This window comes from Solanum tuberosum, unplaced genomic scaffold (assembly GCF_000226075.1).
Source record: "Solanum tuberosum cultivar DM 1-3 516 R44 unplaced genomic scaffold, SolTub_3.0 scf00047, whole genome shotgun sequence".
Lineage (NCBI taxonomy): Eukaryota > Viridiplantae > Streptophyta > Magnoliopsida > Solanales > Solanaceae > Solanum > Solanum tuberosum.
In genome coordinates this window covers 781,026-806,862 of record NW_006238973.1, presented here as the reverse complement: position 1 = coordinate 806,862, position 25,837 = coordinate 781,026, and the positions used below count along the sequence as shown (strand labels likewise).

General features: G+C 34.8%; 4 protein-coding genes across 7 annotated transcripts in view; all 4 read left to right on the top strand.

Moving 5' to 3' along the window:
* The first annotated feature begins 2,087 nt into the window (after positions 1–2,087).
* On the top strand, positions 2,088–7,897 carry LOC102590386 (DNA-directed RNA polymerase III subunit RPC8). 3 transcript variants are annotated; one of them, XM_015307038.1, is made up of 9 exons: positions 2,088–2,231; positions 3,127–3,185; positions 3,584–3,706; positions 3,817–3,912; positions 5,050–5,137; positions 6,005–6,089; positions 6,204–6,267; positions 6,353–6,442; positions 7,575–7,897. In XM_015307038.1, exons 3-9 carry the CDS (start codon positions 3,596–3,598, stop codon positions 7,620–7,622), a joined length of 582 nt encoding a protein of 193 aa, XP_015162524.1. In that variant the 5' UTR covers positions 2,088–2,231; positions 3,127–3,185; positions 3,584–3,595; the 3' UTR covers positions 7,623–7,897. The 3 variants fall into 3 exon arrangements, with proteins under 3 accessions (XP_015162524.1, XP_006343568.1, XP_015162525.1); XM_006343506.2 differs by lacking the exon at positions 3,127–3,185; XM_015307039.1 differs by lacking the exon at positions 3,127–3,185 and having other exon boundaries at positions 3,547–3,706.
* A 1,983-nt stretch (positions 7,898–9,880) lies between these two features.
* On the top strand, positions 9,881–15,259 carry LOC102589843 (protein FLX-like 4). Of its 2 annotated transcripts, none has more exons than XM_006343504.2 (4): positions 9,881–9,985; positions 12,901–13,507; positions 14,402–14,541; positions 14,757–15,259. In XM_006343504.2, exons 2-4 carry the CDS (start codon positions 12,972–12,974, stop codon positions 15,014–15,016), a joined length of 936 nt encoding a protein of 311 aa, XP_006343566.1. In that variant the 5' UTR covers positions 9,881–9,985; positions 12,901–12,971; the 3' UTR covers positions 15,017–15,259. The 2 variants fall into 2 exon arrangements, with proteins under 2 accessions (XP_006343566.1, XP_006343567.1); XM_006343505.2 differs by having other exon boundaries at positions 12,898–13,507.
* A 1,284-nt stretch (positions 15,260–16,543) lies between these two features.
* On the top strand, positions 16,544–21,808 carry LOC102589509 (cytochrome c oxidase subunit 6b-2). The gene is made up of 4 exons (XM_006343503.2): positions 16,544–16,652; positions 18,933–19,021; positions 19,889–19,970; positions 21,480–21,808. Exons 1-4 carry the CDS (start codon positions 16,644–16,646, stop codon positions 21,531–21,533), a joined length of 234 nt encoding a protein of 77 aa, XP_006343565.1. The 5' UTR covers positions 16,544–16,643; the 3' UTR covers positions 21,534–21,808.
* Positions 21,809–24,441: 2,633 nt separating this feature from the next.
* Positions 24,442–25,837, top strand: part of LOC102589183 (tetraspanin-8-like) — a 3,883-nt gene continuing 2,487 nt past the window's right edge. The window contains exon 1 of the mRNA XM_006343502.2: positions 24,442–25,210. Coding sequence (XP_006343564.1) covers positions 24,713–25,210 — 498 coding nt within the window. The 5' untranslated portion in view covers positions 24,442–24,712. The remainder of the gene's footprint in view (positions 25,211–25,837) is intronic.

The window sequence follows — 25,837 nt, the reverse complement described above, 5'->3', positions numbered from 1 at the left end:
AGATATACCTTAGAGTGTTGGAATCAACTAGAAAACATAGGTACATTGCTAAGGAACTAGTACGAAAAGTAGGGGAAGAATGGGAAGAACTGGCGTCCCTGGCACTATGAGAGGCGTGGGGCGCCAACCCTTGAGATTCAGAGACCAAGTTAGGGAGCTCTGGCTGGCGCGGCGCCCCAAGACTCAACATTCAGGGATTGCTTTGGGGCGCGCTGGCTGGCGCGACGCCCTACCCCCTTCCCCAGGTGTTTGACGATTTTACTTCTCTGTTTTTCAACTCTAAATCCTCTAAACTTCAATGGTTCTTTCCCCAAACACTTAGGATCATTTATACCCTCAATATATGATAGATTCAAACCGAAATTACACCCGAAAACATGAATCAAATTGCAAGAAACTTCAACAAAACAACCCACAAGAATTCAAATGAATTTCATCAAGAACTCAAAGGATTTACTTTCAATCACACATATTTCGTTGAATTGAATCATGATTGGCGCGTGGGTGAACTAACCCAATGCTATGTGATCTCACATACTTTTTTAGGGATCACCCCGACGAAATCCACAAGCTATACTTGACGAAATCGACGAATCTTGAACGTTCTTCTCTTTTCTCTTCTCCTCCAAGCCCTAACGTGAAGTCCCAAATTCTAAAACTGACTAAAATCTGATTTGACCCATATTAAACTCCTAAAAATGGATTAAAATAATAGGGCAATGAAACAACTAAAATACCCCTTAAATTTTCGGATTGGACATTTCCTTAATCCAACTGCCCAACTTTCAAAGGAGATAACTTACTCATACGAACTCGGAATCGCGCAAACTTGGCGGTGTTGGAAAGATCATTCCAACCATATCTGGAACTACACCTAATTAACTCATCCTGATCTAGGAGTTATGATCGTTTGAAGTTGACCAAAAACTCACTTTAACTTATTTAAACAAATTTCCAAATTTGTCACTATTTCCAAAAATGACTATTTCAAATTCTTAGCTTCTTCCTAACTATTTCAAATTGCGAGATGTTACAATAAGAAACTTAAAAGGAAAGGGAATTGATGGGAATTTCCCCTTGTTTTCGTGGACCAAAGAGAGAGTGTAAATATTGTTCTTAGTTTATTGAGCCTGTGATAGAACGAGAGTCATTTTACATCATATCTAAGGGATTTCTTTGTTTGGATCGAAGAAACAATGTCATTCAATCGTTATCAAATTGAATATGGAGTAATATTTTTGTGTTCATGAAAAGGATAGAAAGTCAATCTGATAATAGTATTTCTTATATCGTTAGGAAAATCTCAATTTATTGAACCTTTGAGTAGAATCAAATAGACAATTTCAAGATGTTATATTTTAGGAGCTTAGCTTGTGTGATTCAATTAGAAAAATCTCAATTAATTGGATCTCCAAATATAATCAAATAATTTTTTTTCAAGATATCATGTTTTAGGAGTTTAAATTATATTTTAGGAGTTTAGATTATGTGATTGAATAAATATTCATACGAATGAAGGAATCCTTTTTTTTTCTCCCTTTCTTCAAATTACGAAGAGCCATTTTGCTTCCTATTTAAGGGGCTACTTGGTTCGAGCCGAAGAAGTAATGCCATAATCTTTACTAATTTTTTTTTTTTTTTATTTCTAAAGATTCTATCTGAGCGCCTTTTGCCTCTAATAGGCCATGAACTAAATCAAAATCATTTCTTATAAATCCATATAAAGTAATCTCATTTTTTTCATCGGATTTGAATAAAAATCAAAACTCATTTTCATATTTGTCTTAATATATATTCATATTAATTTTTAAGCATGAAGACTTATTATTACTTTTGGATGCAATTATTCTTGTATACTCTAATTACCACCAATATAATATAATATGTGATATTTGCATCAATTCAATAAAAACACTACATATAACTTTTTCATAAATTGTTATCATTATTAAATTATAATTAATTAATAGACATTTCTATTTTTTAATTTTATTTATAACTTAACTATATTAAATTCAATGTCGTTTAATTTAATTTTATTTTTTGATATTTTTGAATATTAAAAATTGAGTAATAAACAAATCCCTAATTCAAAATTTTCAAAACCTTAACTGAAGACCGCTGGTAAGAGAAGAACTGAACGCCGCTGAGCCTCTCGCCGTCGCCGGAACCTCTCGCCGCCGCCTCTATCAGTCACCACTTGCCGTGGCCGTCTGCGCTGAAGTTTAGAGGTATTGTTTGACTTATCGTCAACTGGAAATTCATGTTTTTAAGGATTAGGGGAGCTAATGTATTAATTGTGCTGTTGTACTATCAGAGACGGAGTCAGAGTTTGAAGTTTATGCTTTCTGAACTTACGGTTTATGATAGACCCTCGGCTCAAGGAACACTTTGGAATATTATGAATTATGTATAACGATCACCTTTTTTTGGTGTACTATTGATTGATGCTTGTTTTTTCCTTTAAAATGGTGGCTAAAGGTATATGAGCACTTTTCATATTCTTATAGAGCTGTCTATGCCTGATTTTTAACTTTTAATATTGCCATCAAATATGTTCAGTAGCTTGTTCAACTGTGTTAGTCTTGTTGTAATTAGAGGACCTGGTGATATTTTTATTTCTGTTGTTAGCCTTGCTAAATACAAGGTGAAACTGTTCCATAGTCCTATATACGAATACTTAATGCTCTTGTTAATGCATATGAGAAGCATGAGAAATTTTAGAATGGAGAGAATGAGGGCCAGGGTTAGCTGCCCTATGTAGTATGTTCGTAGGGGCCATTGTTTGCTGGGGCGATAGGCTGACACTCCCCCATGTGTGTTGCTAGATCTCATGTACGTAGGGTCACAATGTGTATCTCAGTTTCTATTACAGTTTAGCTATTACCTTAAAGTTCTAGTTTCAGTTGTCTGCTTACATGTTCAGCTTACAGTTTCAGTTTTGAGTCTATTATCAGTTTCAGATCTTGAATTGTTTACATGCTTTCTGTGGATGCATTTTCTTCGTGGTATGTTTATCCCAGAAGGTCTGGCCCTGTCTTCTTAGGAGGTAGCTTATGGGACTTACTGGGTATCCTTCAGTCCAGTGATACTTAGCTCGTTTAGGCATGTCACGTCATGTGGCAGGTGTTGAGAAGAAGCACGTGTCTACGGGCAGTGACAGGGTCTGTTGATTCATACCAGTGGTAGCAGATCTTTCCCCATTTTTTACTTTTTGATATTTTCATTATTCTTGGGAGATGCCCCAGGTTCATTTATTCAGATTTTAGTTAGAGGCTCGTGACTGGGTTAGCTTTCTAGATGTTTTGAAGTTAAGTTCCTTATTTAGTTTGATTGCAATATTTAATCAAGACATTGGGGGTGTGACAACCCAGGCTAAGAATTTTCTTTGACGGGGTACTGCATGGATCCGTGCTGATAGCAAAAAGAAAAAATGAACTTGCTATAGATTAAAAAGACCCACATGGGATAAAGAGCCATATCTTGTAGTCTTTGTTTTGCAAGTCTACCAAATTTTGACTTTTCGCAAGTGTGTATTTTGTGCAGAACTTGATAAATCTTTTTGGTGTGTATCTTGCCTCAGATTTAAGGAGGCATGTTTTATCTGAGTGAAATAGAACACAAACTGAGGTTGCCACCTCATCTCCTAAACCTTCCACTTAATGAAGCAATCAAAGGAGAGCTTGAGGGTCTCTTCGTGGATAAGGTTCATTTTCTTCTTCTCTTTTGAGGCTGCATTACTGTTTTCAATCCATTTCCCAACTCAAAAAGATTTGGCATTATTACAAGACACTAACTTTTGGACACGATGCTAAGGTTATTGCAAATTTGGGCCTCATCATATCTATTTACGATATTCGCTCCATAGATGATGGTTTTATCTATCCAAGTGAAGGTGCCTCCACATATACGGTATTCTACTTGTTGCTGCAGTTAATTATATTTAGTTTAACTTGAATGGATTCTACAAACATGTATCATCGTCCCTCATGAGAGATTCCCATTTTCCAAACCCGCTCGGTGAAACTGTTTTCTTTTGACATAAAATAATTTCAATTGATATGTTCTCTCGCTTTATGAGTATCACTTCCCTGTACCAGGTATTGTATTTACACTTTTTTCTTGCTCTGAATATGAATTTGTGATTATGTGGATCTCATTCCTGGGCAGGGATGCAAAGCGACACAACTTCATTCTAAATTATATCTTCCCCCTTCACTGATCCAACCAAAAATATTAAAATGAAGAAGCTAAATTACCCCTCAAATTTTTAAAGAATAAGAGATGTGGATAAGTGTAAGTATCTTTGGTCTTCAATAAATCTGTTACTACCTTCCTTGATAAGATCGATATGAAGATCTGATGTCTCATTGATTAAGAAAAAGTGCTCAACATCCTTGTTTTTGCCTACAACAGAAACCTTTCAATTAGAGGAATAATGATGAATCCTGGCTTGACAACATAATAACCAAAGACACTTATGTGTCAACTATTTTCCGTAATATTGATTTTTTCCTTCAAGGCCAGAGTTAGAAATATCCAATAGTTTTGCATGAAGGGGGTGCAACGCCATCTAAAAATATAGAGAGCATATACAACCCTGCAAGGGTAACATGGAGCAAGTCCTTCAGAAATATAGCTTACAAAAAATATCAACTTAATCAGTTAGCTATACGAGCAAAGCTGAATCAGTAGCTAATGTTTCATCCTGTAAAAACAGCCTTAAAATTGGTAAGGGACAAATACTCATCTTGATAAAAGACCAATTAGGCTTTCGAGTGTATTGGCATTTGAAGAAGCAGCTGTGAGATCCTACTTACAGCAATGCACTTACGAGTTCCAATACATCTTTGGCATGCTAATATGATGTTCTTAGTTGCAAGAAGTTCCGTAATAGTTCTATAGTTTATGAGCTAGTTCTGGACTAGCATTTCGGTGGTATTAAATGTGTCATGTGACTGCAGGCTATCATCAATCTGCTTTCTATTGTTTGTAGTATCTTCTGTGATAACATGTTCATTAATACAGAAAAATCATGGTGTCTTGCAGGTCAAGTTTAGACTGGTAGTGTTTCGCCCATTTGTAGGAGAAGTAATAACTGCTAAACTCAAAGAGTCCAAGGCAGAGGGTTTGCGCTGTAAGCCTTGCAGAATGTTTACAATTTATTCTCATCTAATATCCTGTCATATATGTTGTGAGACATATTTAGCCAAGTATTACAATCTGCCAGAGAACTATCTAGCACTGGAAACTATTAGTTGTTGAACCATGCAAACCATATTGAAGGATGTATGGTTCATAGTTTCTTAAGGCGTAATACATAAACAAACACTTGAGCACACCTAGACACCTCAACTTGTCTTCACTGTGTTAGTTGAACAATCCAACTTACAAAATGATCATCTAGACACTTACAAAATTTATTAGACACTTCCAAAATTTATGTGACACGTCATCATAGCGTGTCCACGAGACACAGTGGGGACGAGTTGGAATGTTTAGTTGCCATTTGAGACCAAGTTGAGGTGTCTAGATGTGCACTCTCAAAGTTGAAGTGCTTACCTGCCAGCAGGGGCCAAATTTGACTGTCCGTTTATACATTATACTGTTTCTTTATGATTTTAAATATGTAGTTTATGAGCCCGGTATTTAAGTGGAGAAGGGTAGAGGGGCGGGGCCCATTATCCATCGAGTTTAGAAGGCTGTGATTGGTCCAAAAGGGCGGGTCACAGATGGATTTCTCGGTTATCAAAAATAAAATAAAATATGTAGTTATGAGCCCGGTATTTTAAGTGGAGAAGGGTAGAGGGGCGGGCCCATTATCCATCGAGTTTAGAAGGCTGTGATTTGGTCCAAAGGGCGGGTCACAGATGGATTTCTCGGTTATCAAAATAAAATAAAATATGTAGTTTATGAAGTGAGATATTCTCATTCTAGATATTCTTCACATCCCAAATCTTTCAGAAAAGGCATCTTAATGTTTGTTCTGTTTTGCGCTTGACAGTGTCACTTGGATTTTTCGATGACATTTATGTACCCGCACCTCTATTGCCAGATCCATCACGTTCTGCGCCTGATCCTGAAAACAAGTAAGTATTTTTTGTCGCAATGTCTAATTTGGTGGTGGGATCTCATGTACTGGTTGGTCTTTCTGAATCATACATCTTAAGTTTCTTTGCATATGGTTTTATTGTCCATTTCAGGAACCAAGTTAGGTGGATATGGAAGTTTGATGAACTAGATTATCCTATTGATGGCGTAGATGAGGTTGTTAGAACGAATAATTTTGCTAATGTTGCACCATTTTGTCAAATGATGTATGTTAAAATTTTGACGATTGTATAAACTGCAGATTAGGTTCCAAGTCCATAATGTTAGTTATCCATCAATGCCTCTTGAGCAAGATAAAGATTCAAATCCATTTGCACCAATGGTCATAAAGGTATGTCAATTCTTAACTTCATTCCTGTTGTATACTATTTTTTTTGTTTCCCACCGTTAAATTGATTTAATTGAGCCGCACATATTATAAAGGAAAATGTCTTGCAAAAATTTAAACTTCAGAGGATTTAATCTTGGAATTTTAGATGAAACAATGTTGTTTATCAGTAGCATTTGGTCACACTAAGTAGCTATATCTTGAAATCGAGGTAAAAATGGAATGATTATTTTCAATTAGTTGACAGGGGAGTTAAAATTCCTATGGAGCAGGTCCTTTAAACGTTGTGTGGTATTCATGACTCAAAATGGAACTTTTTTTAATAATGGTGGTGTTGGGGCCAAGTTGTGCGCCTCGGTTATTTCATCGATTACCTACTGCCTCCCACCAATATAGCTACCAGATAACTTCGCTATCAAGTCTCAGGCAGATAGAAAGAGATCACCTATTTTTTTTAATTTTTTTTTTTGTGTGTGTGTTTGGATTTGAATACTTCTTGGGTCTTGAGCATGGGTGAATTTATAGGCATTAGTACGAGGCATGAAAACCAATGGCCGCTTCGTAAAATTAGATATTTTATGTATATATTTTCTATAATTGGAATAATATTAGCTTTTCCTTTTTCTTTTTTAGTGGTGCACCTATTTTCTAGAAATCTTAGAGTTGTCTCTTGTCTCGAGGCCACACCCTTGGGTGCAAATTGAAACTTCTGAAAAGGTTACCTAAATATCATGTAATAGTGAGAACTCTAATGGAAAGATTAGGAGTGACTGTCGATACCTAGTACTCTCATATGAGATAATTACCTGGACAGTGTCAATGGACAATCAAGAAGGCTCATGGCCTAGGTTGGTGACTTCCTTTTTACTTTCGAGGGTGCTCGCTTAAGGTCGGCCCAAGTAGTCTGGGGTGTACCCAAAACCTTGTAATCTCATATCAATGATCCTTGGTAGATAATGCCATTCATGCCCTTTTTTTTTTCTTTGTAAGGTTGAAATGAGCTTTTTGTCCCTTTTTATGTTAATCTTGCATTTTGGTGTGTTTGAAAAATTCTCCTCTGTTATTCTTATTTCTCTAGTCTTATTTTATTAACTTTAAAATTAAAATTCTGTTTTTTTTGTTTGTATATTACTAGGGATCTCTTGATGCTGATGGTCTAGGACCAATTTCATGGTGGATTTAGCAGAATTGTTGTATAATCTTGACCAAGGAACTATACAACTATATTTTTTGTTGATAGAGAGAAAAACAGTGATTGTAATTTTGACATCCTGAGAGAGCAGCAAAATGAGCTAGAAGAGCCATTTTCAAGTAGTGTTCGATTGATCATGTATAAATCAATATTCGATTGATTGGTTTGAGTTTATCGACACAAAAGATTTGTCTAAGTCACTTCGATAGAAAGGAAGGAATAGTCTGTATATTTCGTTGGGGATTTCTGAGAAAAAATCGTTGCAGTTCCTTCGATTTCTTATAAAAGATATTCAATCCGTTAGAATAGAGTTGAAGTGGATATTTATGCTTAGCCATACTTGTTGATGTAAAATCATCTTCCAATCAATAAAAAATTCTTTCAAAGTGACTTAGATAAAATGTACCTATTGGGATATGGTTATAATAATCTTTACCATAAGGTGGATGATTTACTTTGAATAAAGTGGAAATAAAATCACTATTTCCAGTATCAACTGTTGAATCTCCAAAAACAAAATTTAATGTGAAATTGGGCATTGATTTTATGTTGATGTTGAGACTGATGCTTTGATTATTTCTTGTATCTTTTGATAATAAAAATTCATTACTTATCTTGTCGACGTTAAACTCTTTTGGATGGTGAAATATTGGAGACATGGATACATGATAAATATATATTTTTTTTGTGGTGAATTACTGGAGAAAGAAAGATACAGGGAAAGGAAATTGTTATTTTTAGAAAAAATTAATAGCAATTAATTAAGGGAGGAACAAAATTTTGGGATGAGAGCACTTAATGAAAATGATCTAAATATAATTTTTATATCTAATTTTTTATTTTGACCCACCAAACAGGAACACACAATATCCCTTCCTTGCCTTCAACTCTTTTTTTTTTCTTTCTTTCTCGCCTAATGTGCGGTGTTCGTATTGAAATACAATTAAATTTGAATTTGTATCGAATTTTTTTGAAAGGGTTCACTTAGTAATTGATTCACTTGTTCACACAAATTTGAAGAGTTATCGCAGATGAGCCACATGCAGGTTCGACATATAAATCTATGCAACATAAATGAAGCACACCACGATGACAACCCTTTTCGTTTCGTGAAAGTCTCTGACAGAGAAAAAGATTGTAGGTTATAACGCGTTCTTGCTTCTTAGCTTATCTTTGAGAGGGGCAGCAAAATACTTTCTATTGATTCTTGCATTAAGGATAAAACGCTTCCTAATAAATATAATTTCATATCCAACAAGGCTCAAATTCAAAATTTCTAATTATAAATGATTGAATACTTACCTCCTTCAAGTTCTAAACAATGGACAAGTATGAAAAGCCTATTGTATATTTGAATGCTTCTTTGATTGAAAAATTAAAAAAGAATGCCTTTGTGGATTTTTTAAAATTATTTTTTAATATAAGTTTTTTTCTTGATATGATTATGAAGTTATATGGAACACTCATGTGCCAATATTTCACATTATACAATATTCTTAAAGGATTTTCAACTTTAAGTTCTTTAGAAATCTAGATTCTTTTTCATTATTTACTTGCTTTAAAAGATAAATTATTTAGTTCATCTTTTGCTTTAAAGTGCAATTTAATTAGTTTATTTTAGCAAAATAATAATAATTTTGATAGTATTATTTAATCTCTTATTTGATCGTCTTTTTAATTTACGTATAACTAACACATGCATCCTATTTGGTCCTATTCTTATATATAGTAAATCATGGAAATTATTCACATTTTTTTTTACTTTATTTAAAGTTAGTGTTTCGTTATGAAAACATCCAAATATCTATTTTCACTTTTAATATGTTGCTGATGGACTAAATGTGACTAATATGTATGTGTGGAATAAAGCAGCTATACTGAAGCATATATGGAATCTTACAAAGAAAAAGGATAAATTATGAATTGTCACAAAAATTATAACCAAGTACAATTTCATCTTCGACTCCAACTTAAAAAAGTTCAAATAAAATGATCACGTATTTCATTTTTATGACCAAACGTCTACTAATACATCCTATTCAATTCTATTCTTATTCTAATTTATCCTATTCATTTAATATAACATCAATAAAAATTAATATCAGTATAACTCTATTATTCAATATTATTCTTATATATCATCCCAAACGACCCTCGAGGGAATTGGAATATATCCATATCTAAGGGACTAAAAGTGCAAACTTCAAAAAGTTCCTATAAATGACTACAAGCTTATTGTGACAATTTTTTCTTCTTCAAGTGTAACAACACAACCCTTGAATGCCTCTATACCCTTCGCAATTTTGCTTCTCTGATAGAAATTTTTTCCTTAATGGGCTGTTATTAGTACAAAGGTATGATCTTTTTCTCTTTTCTTCTTATGGGTATGTTTTAATTTGATGAAAAAAATCTTAATTTGTCCAGCCATTGTTGAAGAACTAAGTTTTTTCATTTCTTTTTCTTGTTTTAGTCTGTTCTTGTTGATTTGGGTTTTGTTTTTATCAGGGAGATGAAATTGTTTTCTTGTTTACTGATTTAAAGAAGTGATTGTGTTTATGTTGAAATGTTACATCTTTATATTTTTATTTTATGTCATTGATTGAGTAGGGATGTATAGTTTTGTTTATTTGTTTATGCCCCTCTTTGATTTTCTTGTTCTTTTGTTGTGTTTATCTGTTTTGCATTGACCCTTTTAGGTTTTCATCCTGAAAAGATTTGTTTTTTGGATGACTGGGGTGTTGGGGTTAGCTTGAGTTTGTACTCTGTCTGTCAAGGAGTTTGGATGGATAGGTAGAAATCACATACTGTTTTTTTGGCTTTGTTGGGATTTGAACCTGAGACCTAATGGTACTCAACGACTCCATTAATCAGTAGGGTGACCCTGAAAAGGTTTGTATCTGTGTTTGGGGGTTGATAGGTTATGAACAGCCCGCAAGAAGAAAAATAAAGGTGTGGTTGTGTGTGTGTTGTTGTAGTTGGTGGGGTTGGGTGTTTTCTTTTGGAAAGTCATCATGGAGGCAATGGTAGTAATTTAAAATTCTGATGCACATTCAGTTGTTTGTTTCTTGAAATAGGAAATCGGTGCAAGTGTTTGGGGGACGCTAGGTTATGAATAGCCAGCAGGAAGAAAAAGCGCAGGAAGGAAGGGTTGTTGTAGTTGGGAGGTTGAGTGTTTTCTTTTGAAAAGTCATCGTGGAGGCAATGGTAGTAATTTAAGATTCTGATGTACATTCAGTTTGTTGTTTCTTGAAATTGGAAATCGGTCCAAGTGTTTTGGGGGTTGGTAGGTTATGAACAGCCGGTAGGAAGAAAAAGCGCGGGAATGGGTTGTTTTAGTTGGTCGGGTTGAGTGTTTCCTTTTGGAAAGTCGTTGCGGAGGCAATGGTAGTAATTTTAAGAATTTCTAATGCACATTCAGTTTGTTTGTTTCTTGAAATAGGAAATCGGTGCAAGTGTTTGGTGGTCGCTAGGTTATGAATAGCCTGCACGAAGAAAAAGCGCGGGAAGGGGTTGTTGTAGTTGGTGGGCCTGAGTTTTCTTTTGGAAAGTCATTGTGGAGGCAATGGTAGTAATTTAGGAATTTCTGATGCGCAAGTCTGTTCATTTCTTGAAATAGGAAACCGGTGCAAGTGTTTCGGGGTTGGTAGGTTATGAACAATCTGCAAGAAGAAAAAGCGCAGGAAGGGGGGGGGGGTGTAGTTGGTGGGGTTGAGTGTTTTCTTTTGGAAAGTCATCGTGGAGGCAATGGTAGTAATTTAAGAATTTCTGATGCAAATTCAATTGTTCGTTTCTTGAAATAGGAAATCGGTGCAAGTGTTTGGGGTTTGCTAGGTTGAAGAAAAAGCGCGGGAAGGTGTTTCTGTAGCTATGTAAGTAGGTCTAAGTTTTCCAAGGATGCCCGATGCCATTGTTATTACTCCCTCCAGTAAAAAATAATTGATGTTTTAGCCTCTAAAAGTTGGTCCAAAATAATTGATGTTTAACATAACCAATTCTTTTCCCCAAATTTGTCCTCGATACATTCCTAATCCTGTAATCCCGATGATAATTATGTCAACCAAAAAATAAAAGAAAATCATAATTAAGGGTATTTTAGTCAAAACCCTTCTTAGTTTTTAGGAGTAAGTGAATTCCTAATTCATTATTCATGTGCCCAAGCCTAAAACATCAATTATTTTGGACCAGAGGGAATATTTATTTAATTTTAGTGAAGCGATTCCAGTAGAGAAATGATTCTCTCAGGTATTAGTACATTAAAACTGTCTTTCTTCTCATTGTGTATATATGCTAGCAAGTTGCTGAGGTTCCTTCATCACGCTTGGCTCCCTATTATTTGTAATCCCGAAAGAGCCGCTAAGTGACTGTACATCTGTCTTCTGCTCTCCCTCAATAAAAAAATTGAAGGTTGTGAAGAAACCATATTGTTTACAGAATGACTAACCTCATTATCTGATTCTCCGTCACTTAGCTGCAGCTTGTGCCTACCTGCCCAGTCATGTTCGTTTTCTGTTCTGAAATAAATTAAATTAGGAGACACGTAACTGGTGTGATATATAGTAGTCGTGGTATTTCTCAAGTAGCTTCTTGTCCAAAAATTTCTGTTACTATCTACTGTCTCTTGTATTTTGATTATCACACTTTTTTGGTGTAGTTAATGTTCCTTTTTTTAGAATGTTTTGTATAGTATTTTGCCATTATCTCTTCACTTCTGTTATTTTTTTTCCGATCTGCTTTGATATACTTTTCCTTGAGCCAGGGGTCAATCGGAAACATCCTCTCTACCTCCCAAGGTAGGGGTAAGGTCTGTAAACATTCTACCCTCTCAAGACTCCAGTTATGGGATTACACGGGATATGTTGTTGTTGTATAACTGATGTGATTAATAGTACATGTAGTTTCGTCTGCTTAATTTCCCACAACCCAAGAAGTGCACTGTTTTAGTTCTATTACCCTATGCTTTCTTTTTTGATAAGGCGTCCTATTACCCTCTGTTAAAAGGTTGCACTGCTGGTTTATGATGTCGATCTTCCTCAAATTATCTCTTAAAGCAGAAAAATAGGAGTTATAGTAGTTTCAGCTATTCGATTCGAATGAGTGCCCTCACTTCCTTTCCTTACTACGATATGCCCCAAAAAAAGAAAAAGATTGCTTACCCTGTATCCTCAATTATTTATGATTCATAGTATGAAACTTAAGCTCCTAGCCTTAAATTGGTAAGCTGCAGTTATTTAGAATAATAGTCTCATAGTTTATTTTCTCTCCAAAGCAGGTAAATACTTCCTAATATTGAAACCTTAAAACAAGTATTCGCCCTTTTTAGTTCTGGGGCCTGGTGAAAAGATGGCTTCCAGAAGACAAGTACCAGCATCATATGGACGGTCACTACAAGCTCCAGGAATGGTGCTTCATGAAGAATTGGCTGCTGGCAGCCGCCGCATTGATCCATTTCCTCCTCCTGAGCTTTGGCACAACAGATTTGGTGCTAGGGCTGCAGAGCTAGAACACCTTGCTGGAGACCATCATCGGTTGGCAGCTACATATGTTGCCTTAAAGCAGGATCTTTCTGCTGCTCAGCGAGAGGTACTGAAACTCGATGAACATATAAGAAGTACTCAAACAGAAAGTGACATCCAGGTCCGGTTGTTGCGTGACAAGATTGCCAAGATGGAGGTGGACCTTAGAACCGTTGAGAGTACGAGGAAAAATTTGGAAGAGGTCCATTTGGAAGCACGAAGCTTGGTATCAGCCAATATGGAGCTGAGCGGAAAAATACATCACGTTATGCAGGAATTGGAAAAGGCTCATGCAGATGTCAAGAAGCTACCTGAGATGCATGCTGAACTTGATTCCTTAAAGAAAGAACACCAGGAGCTGCGGTAAGTTGAAACATGTCTCTTTTACCAACCTTCCTCCAGGAAAAATAAACCACAGGTCACTACTATTTAATTGTCTTGACTTGCTGTTTAGGTGGAAGCACGAACAGATTCCTTACCCATTAATTACCCTTGAAAGAGCTTCCCCTACCCATTACCCTTGAATGGATTTGGTTGACTCTTCAAAAATTTCAATGGTTGTGTGCCGGATACTCCAAAACTAGTGTATTTTTGGAGAATCCGACATGGGTGTGGCATCATTTTTGGAGAGTCCGGCAACATTGATGTATGGCTATATATCAATCAAGTATGCATCATTTCCAAACTAGTCGGGCTGGCTTTACAAATTCTTCGTATTTGTGTTGCTCTTTTAGACACATTTTATTCCAATATTAAATATTTTGTCTTTTAAGACTAATTATGGGTTCTATAGAACTAGAGGGTTCTCTAAATCTTACACTTACTCCTATTGAATGTACAAGTTTCTAACTCAAATAGGAGGACTCGTGGACGACACCGGATCTAATGTGAGTGCAACAACAATAACTAAAGCTTTATGATCAACTGTCGTTGCTTTTATGGATCCTTTGTTTCTCTTTGCTCTTAACCAAGTCCACAACGATTTCGAGAGATTATAGGTCGTTTGAGATAACTTTCTCTATTATATTTTAGGTTCACCTTGTAAGTTTTGATCAGACTCGGTCATTACGGTGTCACACCTATTTGCCTATGCGTAAACGTCCAAAATTCACTTAAATATAATACTGCCTGGAATTTTTAGGGTATAGAATTTGGATCCTGCCATGTTGATAAGATGTCTTTATGACTGCATGCCATGTGAAGCATAACACTCTGGATTCCGTAATCATGATTGTTTTACTTTATTGGAACATGCAGCAAAACCTTTCAGTATGAAAAAGGTTTAAACATAGAGAAAGTTGAGCAAATGAAACTCACGGAGAAAGAATTGATTGACATGGCCAATGAAGCGGAGAGATTGCGTGCTCAGGTGGTAATTACTGAGAAAAGAGCTCAAGGTAATCAGTATGCTAATATTCGGCACATCAACATTATGCTAATTTGGGCTCCTTTTCTGTATCTAACTATCTATTGTTCATTTTGAGCCGAGGGTCTATTGTAGACAACCTCTCTACCTTTTTAAGGTAGGGGTAAGGTCTGCGTACACACTATCCTCCCTAGACTCCACTTGTAGCTATTTATCATATATGCTGAGTATTTTCATGTTCCGTAGGTATTGATCCTTATGGTCACCCCTACATGAACTCAAATCCCATGTATCCAGCTCCTCCTATGCATCTACCGGCCCATGTAGACAGTTACCAGAGATCTCATATTCCAGTAGCCCTTGGCGCTATGGGAGACTCAACGTATCCATATGGCAGTAGCGTAGCTATAAGTGCTCAGGGCGGAACGGGAGCTCCACCTCTCCCCAGTACTGATGGCAATGTAGCATGGGGAGAAAGTCATGATGCTCCACAAGCCGGGAGCTGAATTTTCTGCTGTGTAATTTTTGGTCTGCTTGTCAAAGGTTGAATCTTCGAGATGTCAACCGGTTTTGCTTTAATCCAAATTTAATTTTAACAGCTCTAATGTAAGATTTGCAGGGCTGAAACAGTAGTTCATGAGACTAGAGAATTGTACATTTCAGTATGTCAACTTAGTTTACCTGCACATTTTCTAGTCCATGGAATATTTTTTGTTTTATGGATTATTAGCAAAGGGCACTTCTTTTCATATTATTTTTTATATGTGGTTACTTGGGACGAGAGTCTTTTGGCAATGACCTCTCTACCTTCACAAATCACAAGGAAGGGTTAAGGCTAGGTATACACTATCCTTCTTGTGGGACTACACTAGGTGTGTCATCGTTGTTGTGGCAAATGATACTTTCCTATTTAAATGTGTGGTTGAATTCCCGATGCAAAGGCCCTTCAAAGTTAATTTGCAAGTATTTTTTAGTAACGATACGTATTCGGGTCAGTTTGTATGCACTTCGTTGGTTCCCAGAGGTAGAGGTGGAGCTACTTATGGTGAAGAGGTTCAATTGAATCTACATCGGTAAAATATAATACTGATTTTTAATGATACAATGTCCCGTCTATTCCAAATTGTCCAATTATCTTAGTTATACTCTTCTAGGGTTGTTTGTTATAGAGATTAGATAGACACAGTTATTTCATGGATTATAATATTCGATCACATGAATAATTAATTTCATTATTTTTACAAATAGTGGGATAAACAATCTCAAATTTAACTAATACACCTAATCAAACGGATAAAATAACAGAAAATAATCTTGTATTTTTTCTTGAGAGTATTATCCTTTAATGAAGAGATTATTATCCTTTATTACTTGTACCAAAATCGTTCGACCCAAGGAAGCCATCACACACTTTTCTGAATTTTCCTAGTTGATCTTTTAAGGAAAACATACCTTCTATTAGTTGTTTTCGAAATGTTGATTTTCTTGTCTATGCTAAGGCAACAACAACAACATACTCAATATATTTTCACAAGTAGGATTCAAAAAGATTAGAGTAAACACATATATTATCCTTACCTCGTGGAGACAGATAAGTTGTTTCCGAAAATCCTGACTCAAGCAATTCATACCAAAGCAATTTGAAAAAGAAAATACAAAAGAAAGCATAACAAATAATAGATAAAGCGTAACAATAACATTCAGAGCACCCAAAACGTTAGATAGTAACCAAAATCAAAGGACAAAGAAACTATAAAAATAATATTAATAATACTGGTATGCAAGGAGAAAAAAAAGACCCTTAGTACGCGAAAAAAGAGAGTCAAATAGAACCAACAAGCTTTGATTTCGAGTGGCATTTCACCTCTAACTACATCTCATCGCCAATTCTTCAATAGATTAATTTTTTATTTATTTGTTTCTCCAACATAAAAAAAAATACCTTTTTTGGTCAATGAAACAAAAAAAGAAAAGAAAATAATTTAGAAAAAATAAGAAATAAAATTTGAAAATAACACCCAAATGAATCGGATCCAAAATTATAAACTTATAATTAACCATTCACTAATTTTTTTTATTCTTTTCATTTTGAGTCAATTTTGAAGCTTCTTCTCTCATTGATTTGCATCAGCCATGGCCGAGGTAATGCAAAAATTTTCCAAGAAAAGACAAACCCTAGTTTTATTTTGTTTTAATTGTTTATTTTCCCTTTTTCTAAGTTTTTTTTCATTCGTTTTTGATGATTCTATAGTTATTCATGGATTTCAAAGGATTTAATTGATATATGGTAGAATAAACATAAAAGAACAGATTTTTTTTCTTATAGAAAATTTCTGTGCTTTCTTTGGCGATCTGTACAGCTTTTCTGTAGAATTCATGTTGTTGGTTGTTGTGGTTGATGTGTATGTGCTTAGATAAATATGTATAGATGTGGGAATTTTTTTTTTGTGGATAACTATGGTGTCTGGACAAGCTTGCGCGCACCTCGACTAGTGGTTGGTGTGTGTGTTTAGATAAATATGTATAGATGTGGGATTTTTTGTTTTAATAACCGTGGTGTCTCGGCCAACTTACGTGCACCTTGACTAATTCCATGGGATTCATGCCACCTCCCACTAGGTACTAGGTGACTAGAATAGATGAGAATCAATCGTCTAGTGTTTTATCTCTGCTGAGATTTGAACATGAGACCTTATGGTTCTCAACCTACTTCATTGACCACTAGTCACACCCTTGGGTGTAAGGTGAGTTTTAGTTTTGTTTTAGTCAAAGAATTGCTTGTAGAGGTTATTGGTTTTATAGGTTGTGGATGAATATGGAAGTTGGTGTATGGAAAGGTGTAATGTTAAAGTCTTTGATCTAAGCGTTTTCATGTGAGAAATAAGTCGAGAACTAAAACATGAAGGGGAAAAAAGTTGAAGAATTTGGATGAATAGGTTTCTTAATGGAAGGATTGGAGTATTGGATTCAACTAGAGTGTTGAATGGTGATAGAATGAGGAACTCTCAGCACTTTTGTGAAGTAGTACTAAGATTTAGCAGCAATTTAGATTGATGTTTGAGGTTCCACCTCCAGCTCAAAATGAGTTCTTGAAATTGTTAGTTTGTTGCCTATAACTTCGAGTATTTTGCCTTTTTAGTGAGATGGTGGTATATGATAGAGTTGATATAAAATAACAGATTTCTAAAGAAAATATCTGTAGGTTCTTCAGCAATCTATGAGTTCTCTGTAGAACCCATGTTGCTGGTTGTTGTGTATGTGCTTAGATAAATATGTATAGATGTGTGATTTTTCTTTTGTGTGTAAAAGCTGAGATTAGTTCTTTGTTAAAGAATTGCTTCGGAAGTTTATTAGTTTTATGAGTTGTGGATGAATAAGGAAGTTGGTTTTTGGAAAGGTGAAGTCTTTGATCTAATCCCTTTCTTGTAAGAAATAAATAAAGAACAAAAACAAGAAGGGGAAAAAAGTTGACAAATTTGGATGAATAGGTTGTGTAATTGAAGGATTACGGTATTGGATTCAACTAGAGTTTTGGATTGCGATTGAATGAAGAGAATTTTTGGCGGTTTTGTGAAATAGTACTAAGCTTTACCAGCAATTTAGATTGATGTTTGAGGTATGACGTCTCATCTCCAGTTAAACGAGTTCTAGAAATTGTTAGTTTGTAGCCTACACTCTTCAAGTATTTTTCGTTTTTACTGAGATGGTGGTAAGTTAATCGGAAACAGCCTCTCTACCTCCCAAGGTAGGGGTAAGGTCTGCGTATACTCTACCCTCCCCATACCTCACTTGTAGGATTACACTAGGTATGTTGTTGTTGTTGTTGGTGGTGGTGGTGATAAGTTAATCGAATTTGTAATCAGGTTAACAATTCACTTGAGGTCGATAACACATTCAGGGTTTTTACTATAGAGATTATGTAAGGCTCGTCTCTGGAAATGACTTCTTAAGCTTCTCCTCAGTATTTTTGATGACAAGGTTGCTCAGTGTCACTGCGTTTAAAAGGTGGGTCGCGTGATGTTACCAGAAACTACTGTGATGCTTTCAGCATCGTGGTAAAGATTTTTTTTTGGTTTTAGATTGTTTTCTTCTTTAATCTGATTCCACTCCAAGTAATGTGAATATGTTTACCTGTCACATTATATTTCTCAATTTAACTTACAGTTTTGGTCTAGATCTTCTGGTTTTTGTCATTCAGAAAGCTTCAGTTTTAGAAATAGAGAGCTTTTACGTCAGCAAGTATTATATTGATAAAAGGTAAAAACTAATTGTGACTAAAAATGGAAGATAAGTGGTAGTGCTCTCTTTTTTAAGGTGTTTAAGAATTTTCTGCAACTTTGTGAATGTATTTACTTCACTTGGATTACTTCGGTACTTGTTATTCATGTTTTGTTTATGCCTTTAACTCTGTGTGCCTTTCAGATTGAACTTAAGACTGCCCCGGCTGATTTCCGGTTCCCAACAACCAACCAAACTAGGCACTGTTTCACTCGCTACGTTGAGTTTCATAGGTAAATTCCCATTAATTTTACAGAATTTGGTGCTTCATAGACTTGTTTCTTCTGTTGCTTGGTTGCCAATTGAATCAGTTTTTGACCATTATTTTCATATCCGTAATAATGTGAAAAGAAGGCCCGGCTCCAAGTTGTTCAAGAATAGTGGCGTTGAGTTTCTGTGTAAAGCATGACGTTTAAAGATTAATAATCCCTTTAATAGACTTGGGAATTGATCTTTATTTCTTCTCTGAAATAGAACAATGAAAGGCTTGGTCTAGGCTAGTGTCCACTAAATTAAAATCATCTGCTAAACTAGGGACTAAACTCTCAATATTGAAATTTTGCTTAAGACGGTTTGAAATCCTGCTTAATGCATGCCTTTCTGCACTGAAACAAGAATTAATTTTACGACGTAATTAATTGTGCGTTACTCTAACCGAGGGTCTTTTGGGAACAACCTCTCTACCTCCTCGAGGTAAGGTAAAGGTTTGCGTACACTCTATTCTCTCCAAACCCCACTTATGGGACTGCCCTGGGTTTTTTTGTTGTTGTTGCTGTGAAGATGCACTTATCATCCTCCCATCCATTAACCAAAAAATGGTAAAGAGAAGAAATGGTGGATTTAGTCAAGTATGGGGTGGAATTGGTTCAAGATCTGATAAAGTCTATTGATTTACACGTCCAACCTTTTGAGAAAAAGGAAAAAAATGTCCGTCCAATATTTGTGGTCACCTTTTAGAAGATCGTTTAACTTGATACTGCCTTTTCTAACCTTGTGAACTTGAATTGTTCTTGCAATATGTGGATCATCAGAAGTTGTTACTCTGAGGCATAGTCATTTTGTGGTTGTTTTACCAACTCTTGCTTCTTCACAAACCTCAGGTGTGTTGCTGCAAAGGGTGATGAGGCTGCTGACTGTGAAAGATTCGCAAAATACTACCGTGCACTTTGCCCTGGTGAATGGGTGAGTCATGTGCTTATTAAATTGTATTTTGGTGTAGTTAAAGTGATTAGGTATCTTCTAATTTGTGGTGGGTCGTAGTACATCGCTTTGCTTTTTCGCATTACCCCTTCCATTCCTCAATTTTTTTTTACTTGCCTATGAAAATTTTACAGAAGTTTAAGCCATAATTTGAGTTGAAAGGGCACTTCAATATAGACAATGACTTTGTGAATTTGCGTATGATCCTTGAGTCGGAATTCTCTGCCTGACCAAAGTACTTTTCCTTTTCTCTTCAAATAGTACACATGGATGTGTTAAATACGTATGTGAGTCTAAACCAACCTTTTCTAGTTTGAAACCAGTGTGGGCAAAAAAAGGTTCTCTATGGCGTTAACGCTGCAGGGATCTCACTTCTGCATTCAGTTTTATTATGTTTTCTGTTTTCTGAAGCTTTCAGCTAGTGGCCATTAGGTGAATTTTGTCATCGGCACAGAAGATTGACGTAAATCTGGCCAAATAGAAGAGATATCTAGGTTGTGTGCATGAATATTGAGCAGCTTATTGAGTGCCTACCACATTTCTCCATCTTTTCTTGATGTGGGAGAAGGACTAGGTGATTAGGTGTGTCATGACATGCTCCGTGAATACATCCTATCCTCGTTCACGATATGCCATAGTTCCAGGCTTTTCATCAGATCAGTGATCCACTCTATTACTATCAGATTGTGTGTTAGGTATCTCCTCTTTCGGGTGACGATTAGCAGTCTCGTGCATTTATCATTTGTCAATCAAGTCTGTGGGCATGTCTGTGGTGCTACAAGCATTACACAGGAAGTGATTCTAAAGCCAGTTTCCGGGAAAAAAGAGATAATGTGATTGGTGATTTGTCTATGTGAATGCTCAGTCATTTTTAACTCCTAATCCTTTTAATTTTCTTAACACATTTGGATTCATATGCCTTTACCTCCTAATTTGATGTCAACTATTGTTAACTATTTCAATTTACATGATAATCTACAACTTGGATATGTAGGGGACTCTCAATTTCTTAAAATCAAAACACCACCCAAATAATTTGCTATACGCAAACCAAAGGATTCTACCTCCACGAGGTAAAGGGGTAAGGTCTGTGTTTACTCTACCCTCTTCAGACCCCGCTTATGGATTACACAAGTAAATTAAAACGACTCCTTATAAACAATATTGGATTTAGTGCAACTATACCAATGGTGAGTAAGACTCGGTCCCAACTAGCTGGAATCATCAAGTCCCTTGCTTCTATCGTGTTGTGTTTTTATCTAAATTAAAGGTTTTACAATCCAGTGATTTTATTCCTTTATTTTGTCACAAGTAGATATCTCATGTCATAGCCTATATATGACATTTGTCATGTTGTTCCGACTCCCTACTGTTCGACCTTTTGATGCTGAACTAAGCTAAAATCTATGGCTGGTTTTTTCATGTTGCGAATTCCTTCATCTTTTCTCATCATGGATATCGTGTTTTCTTAATTCTCGCCTGTTTCTGCAGGTTGATAAGTGGAACGAGCAGAGGGAGAACGGGACTTTCCCAGGCCCTCTTTAATTAATAACCATCAAATTTGCAGCATCCTTTTGGTTATTATGAAGAAAGCATTTGTTTGCATTGATATGTTGTTCTTGTTTGAATTTTCAAGGGATCAATAAGGAAAACTTCTTTCTACTTGTTATTTTCACTTGAAAAAGCCTTGGGAGCTTTATACAGTTTCTCAGTTTTTCATTTCATGGATATTTATTCTTATTCTGTTTAAAGATATGGTTTTTTTCTTCTCTCATGTTGGGAATAAGTATAGCTCTTTCATTAAGAAAGAGGATTGATTATATGCTGAATTTTGTTTTACTTGAGCCGAGGGTCTTTCAGAATTAACCTTTACCTTCATAAGGTAGGGGTAATGTCTGTGTACACACTAACGAAAGAGCTAAGCAGATTTCACTTGTGAATACATGACGTTTTTTTACCTATGTTATTATCACTTCACCATAGTGAAAATTGACGTTGGAAGCACCCAAGGGTGTGATTTAATAGTCAATGAAGTGGGTCAGGAATCATGAGGTTTTACCATCTCAGGTTCAAAAATCGACGCAAGTAAAATTGTTATGTGATTTCTTTTAACATCTATTCAACCTTGATGGACAATACCTATGTTGATTGGAGATAGTACGTACTTAGTAGAATTAGTCATACATAAATTGGTTTAGGTATCATGATTTCTTTTTAAATGTTGGAATTATGTATTCATCAACATGGTCAAGTGTGTAGTTGGCATAATTAAAAAGCAATATTCTTAATTTTAATTCATTTATTTGTTAATTATGTAGGTCTTAACTTATGTGTATATTTAAATATGAAAAAAAAAACATAAGTAGACATTTTTTTATTAATACTTAGTACATCTTTCTTCTCTTTGCTGTCTTGGTCAAATTCAAAACAATAATAAAATGAATATTTTTTAGGATTATAAGTGTACTTTTGTCATTTAATCCAAAAAAAAATAATTAAGGAATTAGGTTTATCTAAGCTGTGTTATACATGTGATATCCCTCAAGTCAATGGAATTTTTTTTTCTCACTTTTTTTTAATATCTTCCCTTTTTTTTTAAAAAAAAATGGTGGGAATTTCAAGGTGGCTTTTGTTTGAAAGATTGAAAAATAGATATGTGTGAATTGGGGTAAAATGGTGAAATATCACACATTTAATCAGAAATATCAAATCTGTAAATCAAGAAAATTGTATTGAAAACGTTATTCTAAAAATAGGAAAATGAGTCCAAATTATATAATATGATAAAAAAGGAAGAGTACATTGAATGAATTAATGACTGATATTTTTAAGAACATTCCAAGAAAGTTCATTATTAGTATCTTATGTTAAAAAAAAAATGCTCAAGAAACTTTCATATTTTACTCGTTACGCGTACTATACCAAATCTGGTCAACATTAGTATAAACTTTATAAATATCCCATTGCCTATGTGTGGCCTATATATGGATTATTTTTATTGTCATATAAAATATTTCTACCACTATTATTAAAATATATTGATCGTAATGATAACGTTTATTGTTGTGTGATTAGAAGGTTATTGATTTAAACAAATAAAAAATAATTTTTCTGAATCGTAAAATTTAGTGTATCGAATTGCTCCTTCATTATTATTATTAATTGACGACTTCAGAATTTCCAATGAGGAAAGTCAAATTAATTCTTTCTTCTGACCTATTTGCATAGTAAACTTCTCGACAAAATTACTTAATCCGAAGATTTACTGAAAATAACTTCTCTTTTTGTTAAAGTGAAGTTATGTACACGTTACTCAATTCTTCAGACTCCACTTATAAAATTGTTATATTATTTTTCTTCTTTTGTATCCTTAAAGACCTTTTCAAATCATATACGTAATAATTCAACTACGTGTGTAATGAAAATGATATTTTGGAACTTTCAAGACTTCTTCACCATTTATATATTTAGAAAAATATAAACAAAGAAAACTTCTTCACCACTAGTGAAAAAATACATTAGTCTAAAGAAAATTATTGCAATTTAAGATATTTTAAGCTTTAATGAAAGAACATTATATTGTAGGACCATTTAATTAGAACGGTAGGTTTGGTGTAAAATCATGCTACTTTTGGAAGCTTATTAAAAGATAAATATGAGAGATTGAGATGGTTGTGATTTATGATTAATTGAAAATTCGATACAAAAATAAAGGAAAGAGCGGAAAATTTTTCATGAGGAAACCAAGCGAGTCTATGGAATAATTTTTAAGTCTCGTTGCAAATTTGAAAGATTAAAAAACACAATTGAAAAATATTTATGATTATAGATTGATCATGCTTAAGGCGGAATTAAAGCTCAATATTTCTACATATAAAAGCTAATAAATTTATACACGACTTACCTAATCATAAAATTAAAGTAATTTAACATCTTTTAAAACCTTAATACTCTATCATAAATACTATATAATCTTATAAAAATTAATATCGTCCATCCGAATCGTCTCATTTATAACTAAAAGAAGTGGATGAAGATACATATTTTTTTCATTTGAAGATATTTTTTCCTATTACTTTTTATTCTCTTTCCATAACAATAGTTCTTTTTATTCACCAAGTAACATAAAAAAAATTGACGGTTACGGTTTGCTAACTAATGTGGGACCCACACTTCTCATCGATGAAAAATCTTAACGTAATTGATAAAGTATCAAAAAATTACAAATTTGAGATCGTAAAAACAAACTTCTTACGAAAATATAGAATAAAGACTGCATATAATAAACTCTTGTGATTTTTTTATTTTTTTTAATATTAATCGTATAACGAAAGTTTAGTGCATCGACCCGATCTTTCCGACCCCAAATTAGTTAATTCCACGCGCTACACGTCTTGGTAAACTTCTTAGCCCCTTCCTCTCTCCCTTCCCACTGTGTTCTTCTCCATCTCACCTATAACTTCTCCAGTTTTACATATTTTATATATATATATATATATACCTATAACTTCACCACAATCATCTTATTCTCTCTGAAATTCAGTTTTGTCATCTGGGTCTGTTTTGTTTTTGCTCATTCTTGAGTCTTTCTCTTGTGGGTATTCCTTGATTTTGCTCAAAACCGTCAAATTTCGAATATTTCTGTTGTGGGTCTGTCTCGTTTTGCTCAAAGTTTGAATCTTTCTATTGTGGGTGTCTCTTGATTTTGCTGAAATCCTTGAAAAATGGTGCGTTGTAGCAACAATTTAGTGGGGATTCTGAATATAGTGACCCTTTTGTTGTCGATCCCAATTATAGGAGGAGGGATATGGTTGTCAAGACAAGCAAATACAGAGTGTGAGAGGTTTCTTGAAAAGCCAGTAATAGCAATAGGAGTTTTTATATTGCTTGTTTCATTGGCTGGTATAATTGGATCTTGCTGTAGAGTGACTTGGTTACTTTGGGTTTATCTACTTGTTATGTTTTTGTTGATTTTGCTACTTTTCTGTTTCACAATCTTTGCTTTTGTGGTGACTAATAAGGGTGCTGGTGAAAAAATTTCTGGTAGAGGGTATAAGGAGTATAGATTTGGGGATTATTCTAATTGGTTGCAGAAAAGAGTTGATAAGAATTGGAATAGAATTCATAGTTGTTTGCAGGATAGTAAGATTTGTGATACCTTGATTCAAGGATCTAATACTAAAGCTGATGATTTCTTCAAGGAACATCTATCTGCTCTTCAGGTATATACATATTTGATTTGAGTTTTTAATGTTTATGCCTGTATTGTGTACTTGATTTGCCAAATTGTTACTTTTATGTGTGTATAGTAGATGATGTATGTAATACAAGATGAACCCCCTTGATGAAATTGATGAAAATCGTGTCTCCGTCGCAATCATGCCTTAGGGAGGGAATATCACACTGTATATATATGGTCAAAATAAGTTTACGTGTATATAGTAGATGATGAATCTCCTTGATGAAAATCCTGTCTCTGTCGCTGGTTTTGTTTTGTACATGAAAATCATGCCTTAGGGGGGACCCCTTCACCGGAATATTACACCTTATATATAAGGTCAAAATAATTTTACGTGTATATAGTAGATGATGAAAATCTTTCCTCCATGGACCCTGATGCCGGAATATCATACTATATATGTAAGGTCAAAATGTTATTTTTTTAGGTGTATATAGTCGCTGTTGGTTGTGTTTTGTTCATGTTGTGTGCTTCTCTATGGTATCTGTTATTTTCTAGATCTATATATGTTCTTGAATAAGCTAAGAGGTAACTTTTGGTCTTGCTTTTATGAAATCTAATTATTTGCTTATGAATTTCGGGGGGGGGGGGGGTTTTTGGGTTTATTAAA

Excerpts from the sequence above, each read along its gene's own strand:
- LOC102590386 (XM_006343506.2), top strand. The coding sequence starts at position 3,596 with ATGTTTTATCTGAGTGAAATAGAACACAAACTGAGGTTGCCACCTCAT. Across the intron at positions 5,138-6,004 it reads CAAGGCAGAGGGTTTGCGCT|TGTCACTTGGATTTTTCGAT; the intron begins GTAAGCCTTGCA and ends TGCGCTTGACAG. Across the intron at positions 6,268-6,352 it reads CTATTGATGGCGTAGATGAG|ATTAGGTTCCAAGTCCATAA; the intron begins GTTGTTAGAACG and ends TATAAACTGCAG.
- LOC102589843 (XM_006343504.2), top strand. The coding sequence starts at position 12,972 with ATGGCTTCCAGAAGACAAGTACCAGCATCATATGGACGGTCACTACAA. Across the intron at positions 13,508-14,401 it reads AAAGAACACCAGGAGCTGCG|CAAAACCTTTCAGTATGAAA; the intron begins GTAAGTTGAAAC and ends TGGAACATGCAG. Across the intron at positions 14,542-14,756 it reads TACTGAGAAAAGAGCTCAAG|GTATTGATCCTTATGGTCAC; the intron begins GTAATCAGTATG and ends CATGTTCCGTAG.
- LOC102589509 (XM_006343503.2), top strand. Across the intron at positions 19,022-19,888 it reads CGCTACGTTGAGTTTCATAG|GTGTGTTGCTGCAAAGGGTG; the intron begins GTAAATTCCCAT and ends CACAAACCTCAG. Across the intron at positions 19,971-21,479 it reads CACTTTGCCCTGGTGAATGG|GTTGATAAGTGGAACGAGCA; the intron begins GTGAGTCATGTG and ends CTGTTTCTGCAG.